We start from the raw sequence: 20,845 nt of genomic DNA, 5'->3' as shown, positions 1-20,845 counted from the left end.
CTATCAGGGAGTGGATCAAAGCCAAGTGGGAACAGGCAGGGCTAGGATGGCACCCTCTCAACACTCTCTAGATGCTCTACGCAGCATGCATCCACCACCCAATGCAAGCCCAGCCAGAGACACGGTCTATTCTGTACCAGGCCTCTGCCCCGAATCCCTGCAGCCTTTCCTGCTCTGATGAACAAGGCTGGACATGTGAGGAGAAGCCTGCAGCCTCCTCTGCATCAGTCTCTTCAAGACAGCTTCCCACCTCCCCCGGGATGGTCACTGAGCTGGGAAGTCCTCCCCGAGGCCCCCAGATTCCATGCTGTGCTCCCCTTGCTCCTGGCTTATCACACTAACAACAACAGCTAATGTGTGTTTAGTGCTTACAATGAGCTAAGCATTTCACATTCATTATATCCTGCGATCCTTAAAATAACCCTGAGAAATAGGTACAATTATCATCCCCATTTCCAGATGTGACTGGGTTTGTCCAGGTCCCTTAAGTGCAGGAGTTGGGATCTGATTCAGAGCTGTCACCAGGGTCTCTGCTTGACTTGTCTGCTCCCAAACAACCCTGGCTGTTGTTGAGGGCAGGGACTGCAGCTCATTCTTCATTATTTTTCCAGGCTTACCATTGGGCTTAACATCATCTTGATAAAAGGTTACTAAATATATTAGTGAGGGAAGGAATAGGAGGGCAGGGACAAGGAAGAGCAACCCAAATATTTGCCTCAAGGCCCGTGAAAGTCCCCTTGTCCCCATATTCACAGGACCAGATCCCACAATATCCACTCTGCACAGAGAGCCACGAAAAGGAAATGTCTGCCTCCCCACAGGCCCAACTTTTCCTCCATGTGCTCCTGCCACAAAAAGGCTTTCATGGAACCATATCCTGCCCGAGCAGAAAAGGACTCACAAGTCCACTAAATCCAGCCTCTCATTTCATAGACAGGCCCAGAGAGGAGGAGTGACTTGTCCAAGGTCACACAGCAGGGTCTCTGGATGACCAGTCCACACTGCAAGCTTCCTGCCCTGGGGGTGGTAGGATCTGGTCCTGCTGCCTCTCCCCTGCAGGCAGATCCCGGGGTAGTCTGGCAGGCTGGGCAGCCAGTGGCAGAGCAGCACCCAGGCCCCACCCAGGGAAGCATCCTCACTCTGTTGGGATTCTGAGTTCTGTGTTTCTCTGGCCAAGCAGAGAGGGGCAGTGGAACTCAAAGCACAGATGGTTTCTATTTGCAGCCACTGAGGCTGGTCTATGCCAGACTCCTGACCTATTTTGAGGAACCGAGGGCCCCGCTGGCTCAGAGATGGCCTCCAACTTGCACCCCCTTAGCCCAAAGTCTGGCAGGAGATGGGTGGTTCAAGTCCAGTGGGGAGAGGAGTGAAGGTGGAAAACCTTTGAAAATGAGGCCAGGGTGGATGGTCTGTAAGCTCAAGCTCCAGGGAACAGATCCTCGGAATGCGAGCTCCAGGTCGTCTGCCTCAGAATCACCTGAAGTGTTTGTGGAAATGCAGGCTCCTGGGCCCCACTTCTAGCCTCCAGAATCACACACTGTGGGAGTGGACCAGGGAATGTGCATTTTAACCAAGCCCACAAGGTGATTACTGTTTGGGATCTTTGCTAGTCAGTGGACTGCCTGGCATTGCCTGGGAGCTGGTTAGAAATGCAGAATCCCAGGCCTTGCCCTTGACTCAAATCAGAATCTCTGGTTGAACACGGTGGTGGTGTCCAGGTGGTTCACATAGATGATTAAGTTGAAAAACACTCTCCAGCTCAGTGCTTCTCACACTTGAACGTGCACCACAATTACCCAGTGGGCTTGTGAAAACACAGATTGCTGAGCCCCAGAGTTTCTGATTCAGGAAGTCTAGGGTGGGCCCTGAGAATCTGCATCCCTAACAAGTTGCCAGGTGATGCTGAAGCTACTGGTCCCAGAACCAGACTTTGGTCCCTGAGTGGCAGTGCTTCAAGGAGCACTGGGCCCTCCGAAGCTTCGGCTCTGTGACCCTGCTTGTGTCCCTTTACCTCTCAGATCCTCCATCAGAAAAATGGATACAATTCATATTTTTCCTTGGATGGTTATGAGGATCCAGTGAAATAGTACTGTGTGTGAACGTGCTTTGTAAACTGTGACTGCTCAACAAAAATTATTTTATCAATCAATCTGCACCTTCAAAAGTGCTTTGGGTCATCCCATTTGCGCTTGACAGCCACCCTACCGGCCGGCAAGTGAGTAAAAGATGAGGGATGTACTACATCCCTCAAGGGCTTTATTCTGCATTTCTAGACTGCCATGCACAAGATTGTGCACACAGCAAGCGCTCAATAAGGGCTGGTGGAATTCAACCCAGAACTTCTGGTTTTCAGCCCAATTCCCTTTCCACAGCAGGTCCTCCTTCTCACACCCTCCTTCGTGGCCTCCAGCCTCTTGGTAGGTGAGGCTGAACAACTTCTTTTTTTTTTTTTTTTTTTTTTGGAGTCTTGCTCTGTTGCCCAGGCTGGAGTGCAGTGGCACGATCTTGGCTCACCGCAACCTCCGCCTCCCGAGTTCAAGCAATTCTCCTGTCTCAGCCTCTCGAGTAGCTGGGACTACAGGCGCACACCACCATGCCCGGCTAATTTTGTGTTTTTAATAGAAATGGGGTTTCTCCACGTTGGTCAGGCTGGTCTCAAAACCCAGCCACTGAATAACTTTGTAAAAAGGCTGTTTCATAGTCAAGGCTAAAGGCTGAGCTGAGGAGATGCCAGGCACAGCTGCCACTGTGAGTGGAGAGGAAAATGAGGTAATGGATGCAGAACATCTGGCACGGTGCCTGGTGGGCATTGAGCAAACCCCAGCACCCTCCCTTCTCCCTTCTAACATAATGGCCATGTTGGGAGACAGACTCTGGCCTCAGGCAACTCCTCCAGGGCGGCAGTGCCTCTGGCAGGGGTGCTGCCTGTCCTTTTGGATACCTCATTTTTGAAGGACTCTTTCTACTGGGGTGCTTTTCCTTCATGGTGTCCACTTAGACGTAGTGTGTGCACGCACACAACACACACACACACACACACACACACACACACGCGCACACACACACACACACACACTGGTTTAAGAGCCCAAGCTCCTGACTCCACAGTGAGTTGGGTTCCAGGCATGAGGTCAGGTTCCTCAATTAACTACTGCCTCAGCCTCATCCAGGTCCTCCTGATCTGAAAACCACAGAGGCTGCTCCTATCACTGACCCTCCTGCTGGTCCCCTGTCCGTTTCATAAGGACATTCCAAGGCCCCTGGAGCTGCTCAGCACCCAGCCCTTCCCCACGCATCGTTCCATCCCAGCACCTGGGTTCTTTGCTTGGGCCCTCCTGGTTTCTGTGAATGTAAAAGCTGTGGTTGCCTGAGTACCAAACCGATGGCATAGTCTGGCCTCTGTAGATTCACCTTTGGGGATAAAGTCTCTCTCCTCATCTCTTCTCCCGAGTCAGGACCACTCCAGTCCATAGGGCACTTTTGTCAGAATAGAGAAAGGTGCCTCTTCCTCCAGCAGATTCAGCTCCAGGCTTGGTGAGTGGAACATGGACTGGATTTCAGCCCCCACTCACCCCCTGTCAGGTGCCTTTGTGCAGGGCACAACTCAGACAACCGTACACAGCAGACCTGCAGTGGAGCCTTTCCAATCACCCTCCTGAGCTTCTGATCTAAATGCTTTTCTCAGACACTGACTCATTCGGAACTACTCCAGAATTTCCAACATGGTGCAGCCCCGCTCGGGGGCAAGAACTTTGCAAAACTCCAAGACACCTTCAGCATTCCCCAGCCCGATCCCGTGGCTGCCCCAGCAGACGTTGCTGGTCTCACCTTCCTGGCTCTCCTCTGCTAACTCTAAATAAAGTTATAGCATCTCTGTGTCCAGTTACACTTCATCCCTCCCTGCCCCATCTGGAGGCAAATGGCACATCTGTCCCAGGAGACCCGGTGGTCCCTCCCTCCCACATTCTCCTCCTGCCCTTTCCCCAGCTTGCCTTATCTTCGACATCTCACGGGAAACTGAGGGCATCCCTCTCAGCAGAGTCTCTTGTAGCCAGCAATGCTTAGGCTCAGGAGTGAATGGAGAGGCTGGGTGAGACCATGCAGATACCGGAGGCGGCAGGATAAGCCCTGGTAAAAGGTCTTTCTCTATTAGCTACTGCTGTGAGCAAGTTGATCTACCTCTTGGGGCCCCATTTGTCCATCAACTGGTGATAATAATGGTGCCTCCTCGTGGAGCTGATGTGGGGATTCAATGAAAATGCATGTACAGGGACTGTCACATTACTTGGCTCACACCATGTGCTTAATACTTGGAGCTACTGTAAAGTCCCTTGACTCAACTGTTTCCATTCCCTTGTTATAATAGATAAAGGGGTATGTTACACATTTTAATGTACGCGACTCTTGGTGTGTACCTGCTACATGTCAGGTGCTATTCTAAGCACTTTGCCAATATTGCCGTCCTTAGTCTTCATCGAAACCGAGTGAGACAGGCGCTATTATCTTCCCCGTATCCCAGGGAAGGAAACTAAGGCACAGGCATTCAGTAACTTGCCCAAAGTCATCCAGACAAGAAGAGACAGAAAAAGGATTCAAACCCAGGCCTTCCACTCCACAGGATGTGTGCTTCGCTGGGCTATGGGGTTTCTCTGTGACTATTGCGAGAATTAAATGAGGTCATGCCTGCAAAGTGCTTGGCACACAGAAGGCTCTGGAGATCTGGTCATTATGGTAATGTGCCATTATTGTTGAATATTTATCATTGTTATTACTAATATATGTAAGGCCCCGCCCAAATGAAGCTGGCCCTGCCCCTTTTCTCTCGCTCTCCGGCACTGATGTTGCCGGTTTGGGTGGTGGTAGGGTTGGAGGAGGCCTCTTTATGGAAGGCTTCCGGCTGTGTTTCCAGTTTGGGGGGCAGGGAGGGAAGATTTCAGGCACAGAAGTAAGAGTGAGTAAACTCCCCCAGTACAGATCCTCATCGAACTGGTACACCAGAAGCTCAGCAAGCTACGTTAGCTACGATACAGGGAGGCGTGGAGATGGGGATATGCTAGGGTGTGTGGGGCAGGAAGGAGGCTGTACCCATAAGCCCGAGGGTCTATGACAGGGGTAAGCAGACAGACAGAAATGAGGCTGCCCTTGCAAGACTCAGCTCAGCAAATAAGTGAGTCACCTAATACAATCACCGAGGCTCAGAGCAGATGCCATTTCCTGTTCACATCTCCTGTCCCATCCTGCAGATGAAGACCACACTTGTCACAGTGTCTCTCACCCAACCACGATGCAGGGTCTCCTCTCTCATGAGCTCCTTATGCTATAGCCAGGCTCCCCTTAGTGTCCCAGGCACGTGGTTACCTCCACCTCCCCAGCTGCAAAACAGTCCAAAGAGACGCCCAGCCTCTTCTCTCTGCACCCTGGAATCCTACTCATCTCTCGCCCGACACACACCTTCCCTGACCACCCCCCACCAACACACTCTTTCTTCCTGGGGATCCACCTGCACTTGAAGGTCCATAAACCACACTCTCGGGCACTGAGGGCCAGTTGCCCTGTCCTGGCGCACTGCTTTTCCTGTATTCAGGTCTAACTTTCAGACTCCTTCATGGTTGGGATGATGCCTTAAGCATTTCTGAATCCCTCATAAGAGACCAGCACAAATAAACAAATAAAAATAAAATTGTATAAGTAATACATTTAGAAGCAGCTTACAGGAATTAACTAATTTAGTCCTTGTTGTCTGCATGAATCTGACATTATTGTGCCCATTTTGCAGATGTAGAAACAGGCAGAAAAAGATCTTGCTAAGGACCCCCTAGGTGGCAGTGGTAGGACTGAGAGCTAAATCCAGGAGTCTTGCTACACATCCTGTGCTCAGAGCTACGCTTTGCACTCTCACTGGCCATTGATGCACTAGTGACTCAGTGATGACACCTGGCCTTCTGCCTACTCTTCAAACTCGTGACTTCCCCGGGGAAACTGGCAGGGAGAGGTGCCTGGCGGCTGGGGCCCCAGCCTCTGACCAGACCTCCTGGCCTCTCTGGAGCAGTGGTTCTCAGCCCTTGCTGCTTAAATTCACCGCAGAGATTTTTTTTCATTAAGTACTGATACCTGGGTCTCTCCCCAGCCAATGAAATAGACTTGAAGATGGGGCCTGAGCCTCTGTATTCTTGAGCTCCCCACAATGAGAATGAAAAGCTACCGCTCTAGAAGCAGTGATTCCTGGGGAGACTCTGCGTCTCTTGCTCCCTCCTCCCTTCACTCAAAGGCTGGGAGTCCCACATCTTGTCAGCCAGGCCCCTGGTTCCCACCTTCTGTTCAAATCACTCATCCCCAGAGGGCATGGAGGCGGGGTGGGCAAAAAGACCAAACCTGTCTGAATCTCTAGCACTCAGGACCGTATAAGCCACAGGTCATAAGACAGGACTTAATCTAGCTAGCCAGCAGCTAGTAGCCAGTACAGTGATTAAACATGTTCTAAATTAGTTGCCAACATTGTTTTTTTTTTTTTAGATGGAGTCTCGCCTTGTGGCCCAGGTTGGAGTGCAATGGCACAATCTTGGCTCACTGCAACTTCTGCCTCCTGAATTCAAGCGATTCTCCTGCCTCAGCCTCCAGAGTAGCTGAGATTACAGGTGTGCACCACTACACCCGGCTAATTTTTTGTATTTTTAGCAGAAACACGGTTTCACCATGTTAGTCAGACTGGTCTCGAACTCCTGACCTCAGGTGATTCGCCTGCCTTGGCCTCCCAAACTGCTGGGATTACAGGTGTGCGTCACCACAAGGATCTTTAAGAAAAACCCAGACTTCTTTCTTTTCTTGAAAAATCAAAAACTACCATCCACCCACATTCCCACTGAGGCCCCTTCAGAAGGGGAGCCGGGTGCTCCAGTTATACCCAAGCCCCCTCCCTCATTACGGTTCTCATCTGAGCCCTGTAATCGCTGGAACTATGTGCCCTCGCAGCAGCACGTAGTAGGAAAATTTTTAAAAAATTGCTGAAGAATGAGTCTTTTTGACTTTTGAAGCAGCCATGCAGAAAGATTTACATATGAATCGAACAAATTGCATTTCTTGCTAGACAGCATTTCTGGATGAAAGCTAGAAACAATTAAATTACCCCAGGAAGAAAAGCTGTGGCACAGTCACAGGATGGAATACAAACTCAGCAATAAAAGGCACAAACTACTGATACCCACACACCACGGATGACTCGCAAATACAGTAAAGCTGGGCTGGGTGTGGTGGTTCATGCCTGTAATCCCAGCACTTTCGGAGGCCAAGGTCAGCAGATTGCTTGAACTCAGGAGTTTGAGACCAATCTGGGCAACATGGTGAAACCCTGTCTCTACAAAAAATACAAAAGTTGGCTGGGCGTGGTGGCGTGCACCTGTAGTCCTAGATACTTGGGGTGCTGAGGTGGGAGGACTGCTTGAGCCCAGGAGTTCGAGGCTGCCGTGAGCCGTGTTCATAACACCGCACTCCAGGCTGGGTGACAAAGACCCAGTCTAAAAACCAACAAACCAAACAAACAAACAAGCAAAAAAAAAAACACAAAACACAAAACAACAGAAAGGAAAAAAGCCTGTAAGCAGACTCAAAGGCTGTATAAGGCTGTATACCCAATGATTCCATTGATAGAACGTTCTGGAAAAAAACAAATTCTACAGATGGAACACAGATGAATGGTGGCAAGGCCTGGGGGTGGGAGGAGGGCCTGACCACAGATTGGCAGGAGGGAATTTCAGGAGGCAGTGGAGATGTTCTGTATCATGATTGTGATGGTGGTTACACGATTGTTTGCATTTGTAAAATGCACAGAACGGGACACTAAAAAAGATGATTTTTTTCTGCATGTAAATTATACCTTGAAGAACCTGACTTAAAAGAAATTAGCTGAAGGAACTTTTCTTCCCATTCTAGATACAGAAAGTTGCATCAAAGAAACTATGGGGAAGCTTCAAGTTTAGAGATTCCTAAACCGTGCGTAGCGGCTGAGAAGCCTGGGTTCCTTCAGCATACAGTGGCGTGCTCCGGCTGCCTGCTGCAAGGAGGCTTAGGAACAGCCGTGTGTGGTGCAGAGGAAGGGACCCTGGGCATGCAATCACTTGTCCTGCAGTGTCCTTGACTCTGGGCAGGAGCGGTCATCGACCACTAGCACTGGAGTTAAAAACAGAGACATGGTTGGGCACAGTGGTTCATGCCTATAATCCCAGCACTTTGGGAGGCCAAGGTGGGCGGATCATCTGAGGTCAGGAGTTCGAGACCAGCCTGACCAACATGGTGAAATCCCAGTTCTACTAAAAATACAAAAATTAGCCAGGTGTGGTGGCAGGTACCTGTAATCCCAGCTATTCAGGAGGCTGAGGCAGGAGAATCGCTTGAACCCAGGAGGCAGAGGTTGCAGTGAGCCGAGATCATATCATTGCACTCCAGCCTGGGTGATGGAGGGAGACTCTGTCTCAAAAAAAAAACAACAAAATACCAAAAATAGAGATGCCCAGCCCCACCCTAGATGTAGTGAATTAGAATCTCTGGGCATGGACCCCAGGAACCCTTCGGTGTGATGTTTGAAAAGCCCCTAAAGTGATTTGAATGCACAACTAATACATGATATATCAGTTTAAGGCCCGAGAGACAGGCGTTCCTAACATTAGTCCCAGGCTGGAGAAAACACTACCTTTCACAGACTCGTGTTGTGCTTATCATGATTGTTATTTGTGCTGGCAGCCATGCTCGCTGTCGATTCTAATGTCGTTTTTGCTGTTATCACTGTCTTTAGAGACATGATCTCACTCTGCTGCCCAGGCTGGAGTGCAGTGGTGATCACAGCTTACTGCAGCCTCAAACTCCCTGGGCTCAAATGATCCTCCTGCCTCAGCCTCCCGAGCAGCTGGGACTGCAGTCTCACACCACTGAGAGTCTTCTGCCATGGCTGATTCTAATATCCGACATTCGTAGGGTGGTGCTCAAGTTTACAGAGCACCCTGATGTGGATTACCTGACTTAAGCTGGGCAGTTGGCTTTACTTTTTATCCTCATTTATGGGAGGAGGAGACAGAATTAGGGAGAGGTTAGGTCACCTGCTCAAGACAGCACAAGAGCAGGACCTGCCACCCCTGTCCTTTGAGTCCGTTTCAAGGCTCTTTCCGTCAACCAGTCTCTAGGGCTGAAAATCCTCCTTCCTGTTGGAGGCTGAGCTGAGGACTGGGCAGAGAGCAGGAGAAATTAGAAAGGGCGTCTTCCCAACACAGTAGTCAAGGAATCAGTTTGCGCAAGCCATGCTCAGCTGCAGAGAGAAGCTGCTGTAATCCATGGTGTCGACAATGGAGGGGCTGGGACTGCTCAAACACACCCGCCTCCAACTTCATGCTTTGCAAGTGGCACAAATGGGGATTACCCAGGAGCCACGCGGTAATCCTCACCCAGCCCCGCCTGCCCTCCCGCCTGATGCTGCTGCTCCTGGGAGCAACAGGCTCCTGGGTGCTGGGATGGAGACACCCAACAGAATTTCTGGAGCAAAGGAACCTGAAGCTGCCCTTGGCTTCTCCTACTAGGAGTCCACCCCACTGCCCCAAGATGACTCCTGGTCCTCCAGCCTCTGTTTACATGCAGGGTGGGAGAGGCTGACCTCACTCACTTCTGTCTCTTTGGGATGGGATGGGGTGGGGGTGAGGAGGTGGCGTAAACACAGCTGTGGGTGGAGCAGACTGGAGGTTACTCATGTCAGCCTTCCACATGCATGGACACTGCCGGGGCTTCCACGTGACCTTCCAATGGTGGAGCGAAGCACCCAGGGTCTGCGGCCAGCAGCTTCAGTCAAGGCCCCTGCTCTACTGCTCTGGCAAGTCTCAGTGCCTTGATTCAAGAGGCAGCATGGGCCTGGGGTTAAAAGAGCCAGGCCACTTCCTTGCTGTGTGACCCTAAGCAAGCAACATCACTTTTCTGTTTCCTCATCTTTTTTAGATTTTTATTTATTTATTTATTTGAGACAGAGTCTCACTCTGTTGCCCAGGCTGGAGTACAGTGACGTGATCTTGGCTCACTGAATAGCTGGGATTACAGGTGCCTACCACCACGCCTGGCTAATTTTTGTATTTTTAGTAGAGCTAGGATTTCACCATGTTGGTCAGGCTGGTCTCGAACTCCTGACCTCAGATGATCCGCCCGCCTTGGCCTCCCAAAGTGCTGGGATTATAGGCATGAGCCACTGTGCCCAACCATGTCTCTGTTTTTAACTCCAGTGCTAGTGGTCGATGACCGCTCGTGCCCAGAGTCAAGGACCCTGGGCATGCAATCACTTGTCCTGCAGTGTCCTTGAATCCCCAGGATTCAGAATCGTATCTGGTAGTAGGGGTGCTCAACAAGTATCTATGAATGAATGAATGGAGTGTGGGGGTGAATCTTGTGACTCCGAAGGCGCTCCATAGGGCCGAGCTGCTTTTGTTTCTAATGAGTAGTCAGTGAGGTTCAGCAGTCGGATTTGCTGTATTGGGAGGTGGTGAGTTCCCCATTGCTGAAGGCAATGAAAGAAACTGGAGGTCACTTGGCACAGGGGTCAGAGATGGGACTCACACAGCAGGTTCAGGTGGAACTGAATGACACTGGAGAATGTCATACACCACAGACCAAATCTCACCCCAGACCAAATCCCCGCGGCCTCCAACAACCTCAGGCAATTCTTGCCCAGTGAGCTCACACTCAAGGGAATGTAAAAGCACCCCTCACATCCTCACACTACAGTCACACAGTCCATCCAGCTGAGTGGTCTCCAAACACTCCCATGCCCACACACACTCCACTTTGCACAGGCAGCCACTCACCTAGCACCATTGCCACAACTGTCATTAACGTACTGAGCACCCACTACAAACCAGCTATGGGTTAAGTCCTTCTCCAACTTCGTCTCATTTAATTCTCACTCCTAAGGAAAAGGGATCATCCCCATTTTAAAGATGGAAAACCAAGACTCAGAAGGTCAAATAGTGGCCCACATCTGTAATCCCAGCACTTTGGATCAGGAGGATCACTTAGGGGTGGGAGGATTACTTAAGCCCAGGAGTTTGATACTAGCCTGGGCAACATAGTGAGACTCTATCTCGACAAATAATAAGAAAATCAGAAAAATTAGCCAGTCATGGTGGCATGTGCCTGTAGTCCCAGCTCCTTGGGAGGTTGAGGTGGGAGGATCACTTGAACCTGGAAGGTCAAGGCTGCAGTGACCCATGATTGCACCACTGCCCTCCAGCCTAGGTGACAGAATGTGGCCCTGTCTAAAAAAAAAAAAAAAAAAAAGGCGAAGCAAACTGGGCTTAGAACCCAGGTCTGTATATTTCAAAGCTTGCCCTCTTGAGTCACATTGCCTTCCTAACACAAACGAACATCCAAACCAAAGCAAGGCCAATTCACCCTCACAAGGCTCTGGTAACCCACACATCTGGAAAGGTGGAGTTACGAAGCCAGAAGCACAGTTCATTCCCATCCCAGATGTACATGTGCTGATCTCCAGTTCCAGCCAGTGCGGAACCTTGGGCAGGTCCCCTTTCAGGAATGGCTCCTCCTCATCTCCTCCTGACAAATCCTATTCAATAGCATAAGTACAGTTCAAATGTCTCCTGTGCTGCGAAGCCTCTCTGGTCTCTAAGAAAGAACTCAGCACTCCCTGCACCATGCTTGCTCCAGGCCTCCATGCTGCATTGTTCTCTGGCTAGTTGTTTATGTCTCTACTTCCCCTAGCAGACAGAGTCCCGTGGGGCTGGGGGCAGTGTCTGATTCATCTGTGCCTCCATTCCAGCCATGAGCACAGGGCCTGGTACCTCCAAGATGCTCAACTGCTCATTAAACGCTGTGGCTAAATTGCTTATGGCCTGGAGGGTCCCTACACCTGCACTGGCAGGGTTTACGGTGGTCACATAGCTGGGAATACTCACTGCTGATCTCATCCATCACTCCAAGCTGAGTAATACAGCCCGGTAATCAGCAGGCGAGGTGAACATCTGTGGCTCCTTCAGAAAGTAATAGCTTCCCGGAAGTGGAGCAGCGTGTAATAGGCCGCATACCGTTCCCTACGCTCCCAAGTGGAGCTGGGCCAGCAGACTGCCCTGCATTTACCGCAGCAGACTTTCTACCCTTTGTTGGGGGATTTCATCACAGAAACTGGCTCCCCGCCCAACTCTGCCTGACACGCACAGTGGGAAGGCCTGGAAACCTTCTAGCCCTGGTCCTGCCGGCTGGCTGAGTGATGGCAGGCACACTCCCTCTCTGGACCCCAGGTTGTTTATCTGCAAAACAAAGAAATAATTCCCCTACTATACCTGCTTGATAAGACTGGGATTAAAAAAAACAAAAAGAATGAGAGAATAAAACCGAGAAGGCATTTTGGAAAGATAAAACTGATTTACAAGCAAGATGTGGGACCAGGCGATCCCTGAACTCAGACTTTCGAATGAGGTTGGAAGGGGAAGATCCTCTTTACCCCTGTGGCTTAGAGTGACTTACCAGACTCATGGACAAGGGTTCCGTCCTTTCTAGGCCCCCGTTTTGTCATTTGTCAAAGAAGAGGTTGAATGGAATCAGTGTTTTCCAAACTTCATAATTTGTGTACCACTGCCAACATGTTCTTGCTGCTTCTACAAATCACCCGAGCCATATTTATTTTGAAATTTTCTTTAAATTGGTTTTTTCTAAAATTTAAATATCTGTACAAACATCATTCTAAGCAATTTTAGCCATAACATCACTAGTTTGATGTGCCGGCTACCTTTTTTTCTAAAACACATTAAATAAATATATGACAATTAGGCCGGGTGCAGTGGCTCACACCTGGAATCCCAGCACTTTGGGAGGCGGAGGCAGGCAGATCAGCTGAGGTCAAGAGTTCGAGACCAGCCTGGCCAACATGGTGAAAACTCATCTCTACTAAAATTTAGCTAGGTATTGTGGCACACACCTGTAATCCCAGCCACTCGGGAGGCTGAGGCAGGGGAGTTGCTTGAACCCAGGAGGCAAAGGCTGCAGTGAGTCAAGACTGCACCACTGTACTCCAGCCTGGGTGACAGAGTGAGACCCTGTATCAAAATATATATATATATATATATATATATATATATATATATATGACTCCACTTTCATCTTCTATAAAATGAGAATGATGATGCCAGCATTGTCCACCCTATAAAGAAATAATATAGCAAGACCTAGAGTTTATCCAGACCTACTATTCACACTGAGTTTGCTGAGAATGAACATGTGTGCATACACACATGCATGCGCTCATGTGTATATGACAATTACACCCAACCATGTTCCCTCAGGCCTCCCTGAGACTATCTTGTGCACCGCTGGTGGTCTATGTCCATTTGTGAGCAGCAGAGAGAGAGGACCCTTTGGAACATTTCCAGCTCCAACAGTCCAAGGTTTACATCTGTGTGATGCACTCACCTGGCACCAGCACCAGGACAGAAGCCCCAGCAGATGGAAAGGAAGCCCAGCCCTCTAAGACCTTTCAATCTTGCACACACACAAAATGCTCTCCAATCGCTTCAGTGTGTTTTATTTGTATTTTATTTAAATCCTGCTCTAAGGCATCATACTAAAAAGTGTACATTACAGCAGGATGAAAATCTAAGTGATAAAATTCAGACTAAAGGAAAGTAAGGATAGGAGAAATAAGGCAAGGCAAAATGAATATATAAAAGGCTAACTAACAGCTCTTGAATGCTTCCTGGAAGAGTACCACAGACTGGGGCTCTGAGCTTCCTAGCGGTCAAAGTAAAAAGGGAAACATGATTCGTTCTCCTTTCATTCTTATCAGTACGTGATATATGAGCAACATTCTCAACTGCATCCCCAAGATAAATATGATGTCATGGTATTTGGGGCTGCTGGCCTGACTAGGGAGATGCCGTTACCATCTTCTGACAAGTATCCCTGTCTCTTCTTGAGCCCATCTCCTATACTGATACTGCTGTGATCCTCTCCTAAATAAATTTTTGATCATGTCACTTCCCTTTCTCAAAATCGCAAAATGTTTTCCTCTTCCCTACAGAATGAAATTTAAAATTTTCAGGCTTGTATTCAAATATCCCCTTGAACCAGCTCAAAGTATTTTTCGGGCCACATCGCTAGGAACCTTGTATTTAGATCACAATGTAACTGCCTGAATTCAAATCCTGGCTCCACCACTTAGTAGCCACATGACCTTGGGCAAGTTATATAACTTCTCTGAGTCCCAATTTCCTCTTTTGCAACACGAAGAGACAAAAAGCCCCTGTCCTGTGCTCGCCTCGGCAGCACATATACTAAAAAGTCCCTGTCTTAGAGGATTATTGAGAACCAAGTGTGATAACCCAGGAAGAGCGCTGCTCATGTGCCAGGCACATCCGTGCTATCTCCTCGGCTGCGCACTCACACCTCCCAGCCTTTGATCACACTGTTGCTTCCATCTGGCTGCCTTTCCCCTTTTCCTGTTTACTCAAATCCTATCACACATCTGGACTCAGCTCAAGTGCCACTTGAACTAGAAGCCTTCCCTGATTTTCCCAAATTAATTCACTTTTTGCTGTTTTTCCATGGCACATAATTTGTATGCAATACAACATCTGTAACACATACAACGCTCAACCCGTGTTTCTCACACTGGAGGGTCACCTCCTACTAGTAGGTTATGAAATCAAAGTGGTAGGCTGCTACCAGCGTTTCTAAAAAATGAAGCAGAGTAGAAAAGACTAGAAAATAGAGTGCATATCATAATTTTTGGTTTGGTTTTGTATATACAACGTGTGTGTGTGTGTGTGTGTGTACTGGGTCACAACAAAATGATTTTTCTCACTAGCAACTATAGCAAAAAACTCTGAAAGCCACAGTGCTAACTGGGTCCCTGGAGGGTGGGGACTGACTCTGGTTCAACTCTGACCCCAGCACTTAGTAGGAAGTTTGGGACATAGTAGATGCTCAATAAACATTTATTGAAGTGAATTGAATAATCCAGAATAGCATGTTACTAGGGCATTCCAGTTGCCTAAGATTCAAATGCAAACCCCCACGTTCAGCCATAATTTCCAAGGGCCCCATTCAGGCACAGGACTCACCCACTGGGATGACAACCACCCGCTGGGTATTTCAAGTTGAGATTGTTAGGAGTGAGTGGAAGAGCATAGTATGGCTTAGTCCCTGCTTATCCAGGACACCCTCTTAATACTACACTTTCATCTTCTATGAAATGAGAGTGATGATGCCAGCATTGTCCACCCAACAGGGAGAGAATACAGCAAGGAAAGACCTAGAGTTTATCTGGTTCTGCTATTCACATGAGTTTGGTGAGAATGAACATGTGCACGTGTGCACATACACACACACACATGCACACACTCAACCACACATATATATTCACAGACACACACACACTACCCCTCATTTTTTTTTTTTTTGAGACAGCGTCTCACTTTGTCGCCAGGCACCAGGCTGGAGTGCAGTGGCATGATCTCAGCTCACTGCAACCTCCGCCTCCCGAGTTCAATCAATTCTCCTGCCTCAGCCTCCCAAGTAGCTGGGATTACAGGCGCGCACCACCACGCGCAGCTAATTTTTGTATTTTTAGTAGAGACGGGGTTTCACCATGTTGGCCAGGATGGTCTTGATCTCTTGATCTGCCCGCCTCGGCCTCTCAAAGTGCTGGGATTACAGGCGTGAGCCACCATGCCCGGCCTACCCCTCATTTCATAGGTGGAAACGTGGAGGTCCAGTATGGGCAAGTGACCTGCTCAAGGTCACACAGCTGGTGAGTAGCAGAGCTGGGACTAGAACCAAGTCCTTTGGTTCCCAGTCCACCAGTGAAGGGAGGACAAAGGATACTTTAAACAGAGAAGTGCTTGAAAAACACAGACGAGTGAAAAGTGGTGCCAGCCCAGCTCCAAGATCTGCAGAAACAAGAAGCCACCGCCCACAGTGGCTGATGCACCTGATCCTTCCTCATTGCCTCTGGGTTCCCACCCATCCCCAACCCCCACTCCCCACTGCCACCACTGCCAAGATAGCACTCGTCCAGCTCCGTGGAGCCCAATAAAGGCAATGTTGTTGGAAAGCAGGGGCTTGGAGGCCGACAGACCTGGCTTCGTCTTGGTCCCAACAACTCTTGGGCCATTTTTTTAACCCCTCAGAGCCCTGCTTCCTCATCTGGTAATCAGGGTTACTACCCTCCACATACACGGTTCTTGGGAAGATTAAATGAGACACGGCAAGTTAAATATCTAGTGTTTGTAAACTTTAGTTCCTTCCTTTCCCTTCCTCCTTTGAAACCCTTTATTTCATCCTCAGACATGTCTTCCAAATAAAACAAAACCCCAGTTCTGCACGGCTTCTCAGATCCATGCAGTTGGAATTAGCCTGGCTGCGTGTGTCTGGTCCCAGCACCAAATGCAGTCCGGCACACTGTGCCATCCCTCCTTGCACGCCCGACTGTCTTCCCCAGGAGACCTTGTGCACTCAAGAGGCAAGACCCAGGTCTCGGGGCCCGTGGTAACGCTAGGACCTCAGCCATGGGAGATCTCGCAGATGACATGGGATTGCCTGCCTGCGCTGGGGCCCACGTGCTGACACAGCCGTACTCACCGCCTGTCAGAATCATTCGACTGAGGCCTGGAAGACTTGCACAATTGCCCACGGCACGCAGCAGGCGGTCTGAATCTGGATCCAGGGCAGTTGCCTGCTTTTAAGGGAGTGAGGCATGGCTGGGCAGCAAGAGACCTTGGTGGGGGCTGAGTGACCTTGAGCAAGACCTTCCCCTTCTGTTGGAGTCATCGTAAAGTTTTAAAATCTATAAATAAGACTAAAAATAACACTGAGTACTTTCCTGAGATGAAACTAGGATGACCAGAGAGCTTTTTAAAGCTGTACATATCCTGCCCAAGATTCTTTTTTTTTTTTTTTGAGAAGGAGTTTTGCTCTTGTTACCCAGGCTGGAGTGCTACGGTGCGATCTCGGCTCACCGCAACCTCCGCCTCCTGAGTTTAGGCAATTCTCCTGCCTCAGCCTCCTGAGTAGCTGAGATTACAGGCACGCGCCACCATGCCCAGCTAATTTTTTGTATTAGTAGAGACGAGCTTTCACCATGTTGACCAGGATGGTCTCGATCTCTTGACCTCGTGATCCACCCACCTCGGCCTCCCAAAGTGCTGGGATTACAGGCGTGAGCCACCGCGCCTGACCCTGCCCAAGATTCTTAACCCTTCTTCCCTCAACAAGCACATCTGGGGTGATGGGGAAGAGGCAGAGGTATTATTTTGAAAAGGCTCCCACGATCATTCTGATTAGCCGTGTCCCCGACAGCAACCCAATGATGCCCATTATACTGTTTACTACAACAGCACAGGCCCCAGAGTCAGTCCCTGGACAATTACTTAATCAGTCTGAGCTGGGTTCTTCCATCACAGAATGGAGAAAAGGCTTCATGCTGGACAGCGCTGCTGGAGGAGGGAGCGAGCTGCTGGAGGAGGGAGCGAGCTGCTGCATGTAAACCGCCCAGCAGGTCTGGCCCACAGTACGTGTTCTATAAATGGCAGCCTCCTCCACCCTGCTCATCTGGGTGAAGTTTGTGTCTCGATCAAGCAACAAGCATCTAGGAAGGAAGGCTTTCTTTCTTGTCTCAGTCCTTTCAGGCTTCTGTAGCAAAATACCATAAACTGGGTAGCTTATGAGCAACAGAAATTTATTTCTCATGGTTCTGGGGACTGGGAAGTCCAAGATTAAGGCCCTGGTGGATCTGGTGTCTGGTGATGGCCCACTTTCTGATTTGCTGCTGGGCCTTCTAGCTGCTGCCTCACAAGGTGGAAGAAGCAAGGGCCTATCCGGGGTCTCTTTTATAATTGAACTAATCTCATTCATGAGGCCTCAACCTTCATGATTTATCATAAAGGTGACTGGTTAATGACCAATCACTCCAAGGGCCCCACCTCTTAATAATTTTGGGGATTAAGATTTCCACAGGGATTTTGGAAGAACACAAACATTCAACCACAGCACTTCTGCTTCTCATCTAAGCCTAAGGCTCAGGAATCGGCACACTGCAAAGATTTGCAAACCCTTTTGCATCCCACAAACATCTGCTGTGTGGTTGCCCCTGCAGCAGCCTCCCAGGTTAGGCGGACACAGAGAGGAGCAAGACCTGGCTGCACCTCTGAAGAGTCCTGGTCCAGGGGAAATGACTGATTCTCTGTCCGCTTTGATTAGAAATGATGACATCAGTCCTGTCTCATGGGTGCCCTAGAGAATTACTAACTAATTGGGGTCACAGTTACTCAGAGAGCCCCAGTTAATGATCAAACAGTGCATCCCGACCGAGCAGGCCTAGGAGCCCTGGGAAGTGGAGGACCATTTTTCTGGCTGCCCTGAACCTGAACTAAGCCATCACTCCTGCTTCAGCCAGGAAAGCCTGCTGTGGCACCCACAATGCCTTCACCTCTCTCCTCTCAGAGGCAGCATTGAGAAGCCCAGCTCCTGTACACAGCATCCCCACCATCCCACCCTCTTGCATCCCAGTGCCTGGTAAACAGGACTCTGTGGGGAGCAAGCCCCCACCCCACCCGACTTCCACACACAGGAGCTTTGTCCGGGCTGCTGCTGCATAATACATGGGCGCAGGCCCGGACCAGCCTCGGGACCATCTTGGACAACAGGCCCGTCACTAAGCGGCTTGAGGGGCACAGCCAGGACACAAAGCCCTCCAGTCAGAGCTGAGAGGAGCAGATAAAGGGCCCGCTACAGCCCTGGAACCAACCCCTCCCCCAGCACACAACGCAGGAACAGAAAGGAAGCTGGTTCCCCAGAGGGCTCCCGGGAGTCCTGAAATCCTCCCATCACTTTCCAGCGCAGCCTCCAGACACATCCTTGACCATGAGGGGTCAGGGGCTTTCCTCTCATGACCCTCTAAAGTCATTCAGGATCTCTCCTTGTCTTAGTCCCCGTATCTCTTCTTTAAAAGAGTTTCTCCAGCAAGTTGCTGACTTGGCAGGGTCTTTAAGCTCCTCCATGTCTTAGCAGTAGTTTTTAATCTTGGCTGGCCCAGAGGCTCCTCATCCACCCAAACCCATGCATCAGTGGGAAAACAATCAAGAAAGATAAGAGAGGGACATTATGACTCACCTCTCAGGTACTTCCTAAAAGAAGCTATGCACAATTTTATGTGATTTGCTTTTGGTTTTTTGAGTTGGAGTCTTGTTCTGTTGCCCAGGCTGGAATGCAGTGGTGCGATCTCAGCTCACTGCAATCGCTGCCTCCTGGGATCAAGCGATTCTCCTGCTTCAGCCTCCCAAGTAGCTGGGATTATAGGCGTGCACCACCATGCCCAGCTAATTTTTGTATTTTTAGTAGAGATGGGGTTTCACCATGTTGGTTAGGCTGGTCTTGAACTCCTGACCTTGTGATTCACCCACCTCAGCCTCCCAAACTGCTGGGATTACAGGTGTGAACCACTGCACCCAGACACAATTTTATGTGATAATACAGCACCCTCCTTTTGAAAGACATTTAAATAAATCCAGATGCAACTATATAGAAGCAGAATTGGGGACTTACATGAATAATAACTAATTTAACAATAAAGATCCGGGAGACTGATTTCTGAACCACCCTGATAACACATTAAAGATGTGCTCGTAAGTTCTCACTGGCACAGAGACATATATTCTAGGGACCACTCCCAGAGATTCTGATTCAGGAGGTCTGTGTGAGAACCCAAGAATCTGCATTTTAACAAGCACCCAAGAGATTCCAATGGAGGTGGTCCACTGATGACACCTTTAAGGCATGGTGGTTAATGAAAAATTATAGGCTTCAAATATACAAATAGGTACCACACACTGGTGGCTAACTGAACAACTCACAGCAAACTAAATCTATAATAAGGACGCTAAAGTCACAGCAATTTATAATTGAAAAGCAGGAACAGCAGCAATTGGACACTGAAGCCAATTCAAGATGACAATGAGGACAAAGTGTTTTTACCGAGACTCTCAGGAGTTTCAGTCATCTATACAGGTACACACAGTAGGAGCTTCGCCAAGGGCTGCAAAGATGCCAGCCATCTTAGTAGAATACTGATTTCAAGACCCTTAAAAACTCTAGCCATGTGCTAATTTAGGTTTTGAAATGCCATGGTTTTATAGGACCTGTTTAATTCAGGAGGATATCTGTAAGCAGCTTTCGGTTGTATATTAAAATAAAAGTCTATGGAATTGTGCGTCATTGTTTTTTTAACAAGCCAAGGAAGTGCTTGCAATTTCAAATCTGTTCTCAATCCTTCAGGAAGAGCCTTGCCAGCCACCAGGGTACTGAAGACTGGTCCTTCAAGATTTGCCGCATAGAGAGAAAGAAGGGAAGTCCTGAGAGGGTTGAGATGGGGAATAAGTCAGGTTCAATCTATTTTGATGAGCCTCAATTTGAGAAGCCATTTTAATATGCCGCTACTACCATCACACGGCTTTTTGGAGCCCTGAAGCTCTGGGTTTGAAGATTTGATTTTGCAGAAATTGCTCATTTCCTGTTCTTCTATTCTGGATTCTGTTCTTCTATTCTCTCGCATAGTAATATAGTCTTAGTTTTTATCAGGGAAAAAGACTACATTTCCCAGGTGCCTTTGCAACCTAGTATGTGGTCATGTGATAAAGTGCTGGCCAATTGGACATAAGCTGTAGTACAATGTGGCAGTTCCCGGTCATCCATGAAGGAAAGACCATTTCCACAGGTAGAAACATGGACATGGTGGGGAGCCATCTTAGACAACAGAGCAACAAGACAAGGAACCTGGGACCCTAACAACTTGAAGAAGCTGAGCCACCTTCACAGCCCA

General features: G+C 49.1%; 1 protein-coding gene across 8 annotated transcripts in view; it reads right to left on the bottom strand.

Annotated features, from left to right (window-relative positions):
* Window positions 1-20,845, bottom strand: part of CORO2B (coronin 2B) — a 148,470-nt gene that overhangs the window by 91,902 nt on the left and 35,723 nt on the right. Inside the window, exon 1 of one of the 8 annotated variants that reach the window (XM_012451353.3) lies at window positions 16,612-16,858. The exons of 6 other annotated variants lie outside the window; for them this stretch is intronic. Coding sequence is in view for 1 of the 2 variants with exons in the window: in XM_012451352.3 (XP_012306775.1) it covers window positions 11,934-11,945 (12 nt within the window). In the remaining variant the exon portion in view is untranslated. Of the gene's footprint in view, window positions 1-11,933; window positions 12,023-16,611; window positions 16,859-20,845 lie in introns of those variants that run through there. One more of the 8 variants, XM_012451352.3, reaches the window with a different exon arrangement.

The sequence above is a fragment of the Aotus nancymaae genome, unplaced genomic scaffold (genome assembly GCF_030222135.1).
Source record: "Aotus nancymaae isolate 86718 unplaced genomic scaffold, 86718_ANA_hifiasm-v0.15.2.pri h1tg000003l, whole genome shotgun sequence".
NCBI lineage: Eukaryota > Metazoa > Chordata > Mammalia > Primates > Aotidae > Aotus > Aotus nancymaae.
This window is presented reverse-complemented; position numbering and strand designations above follow the sequence as displayed.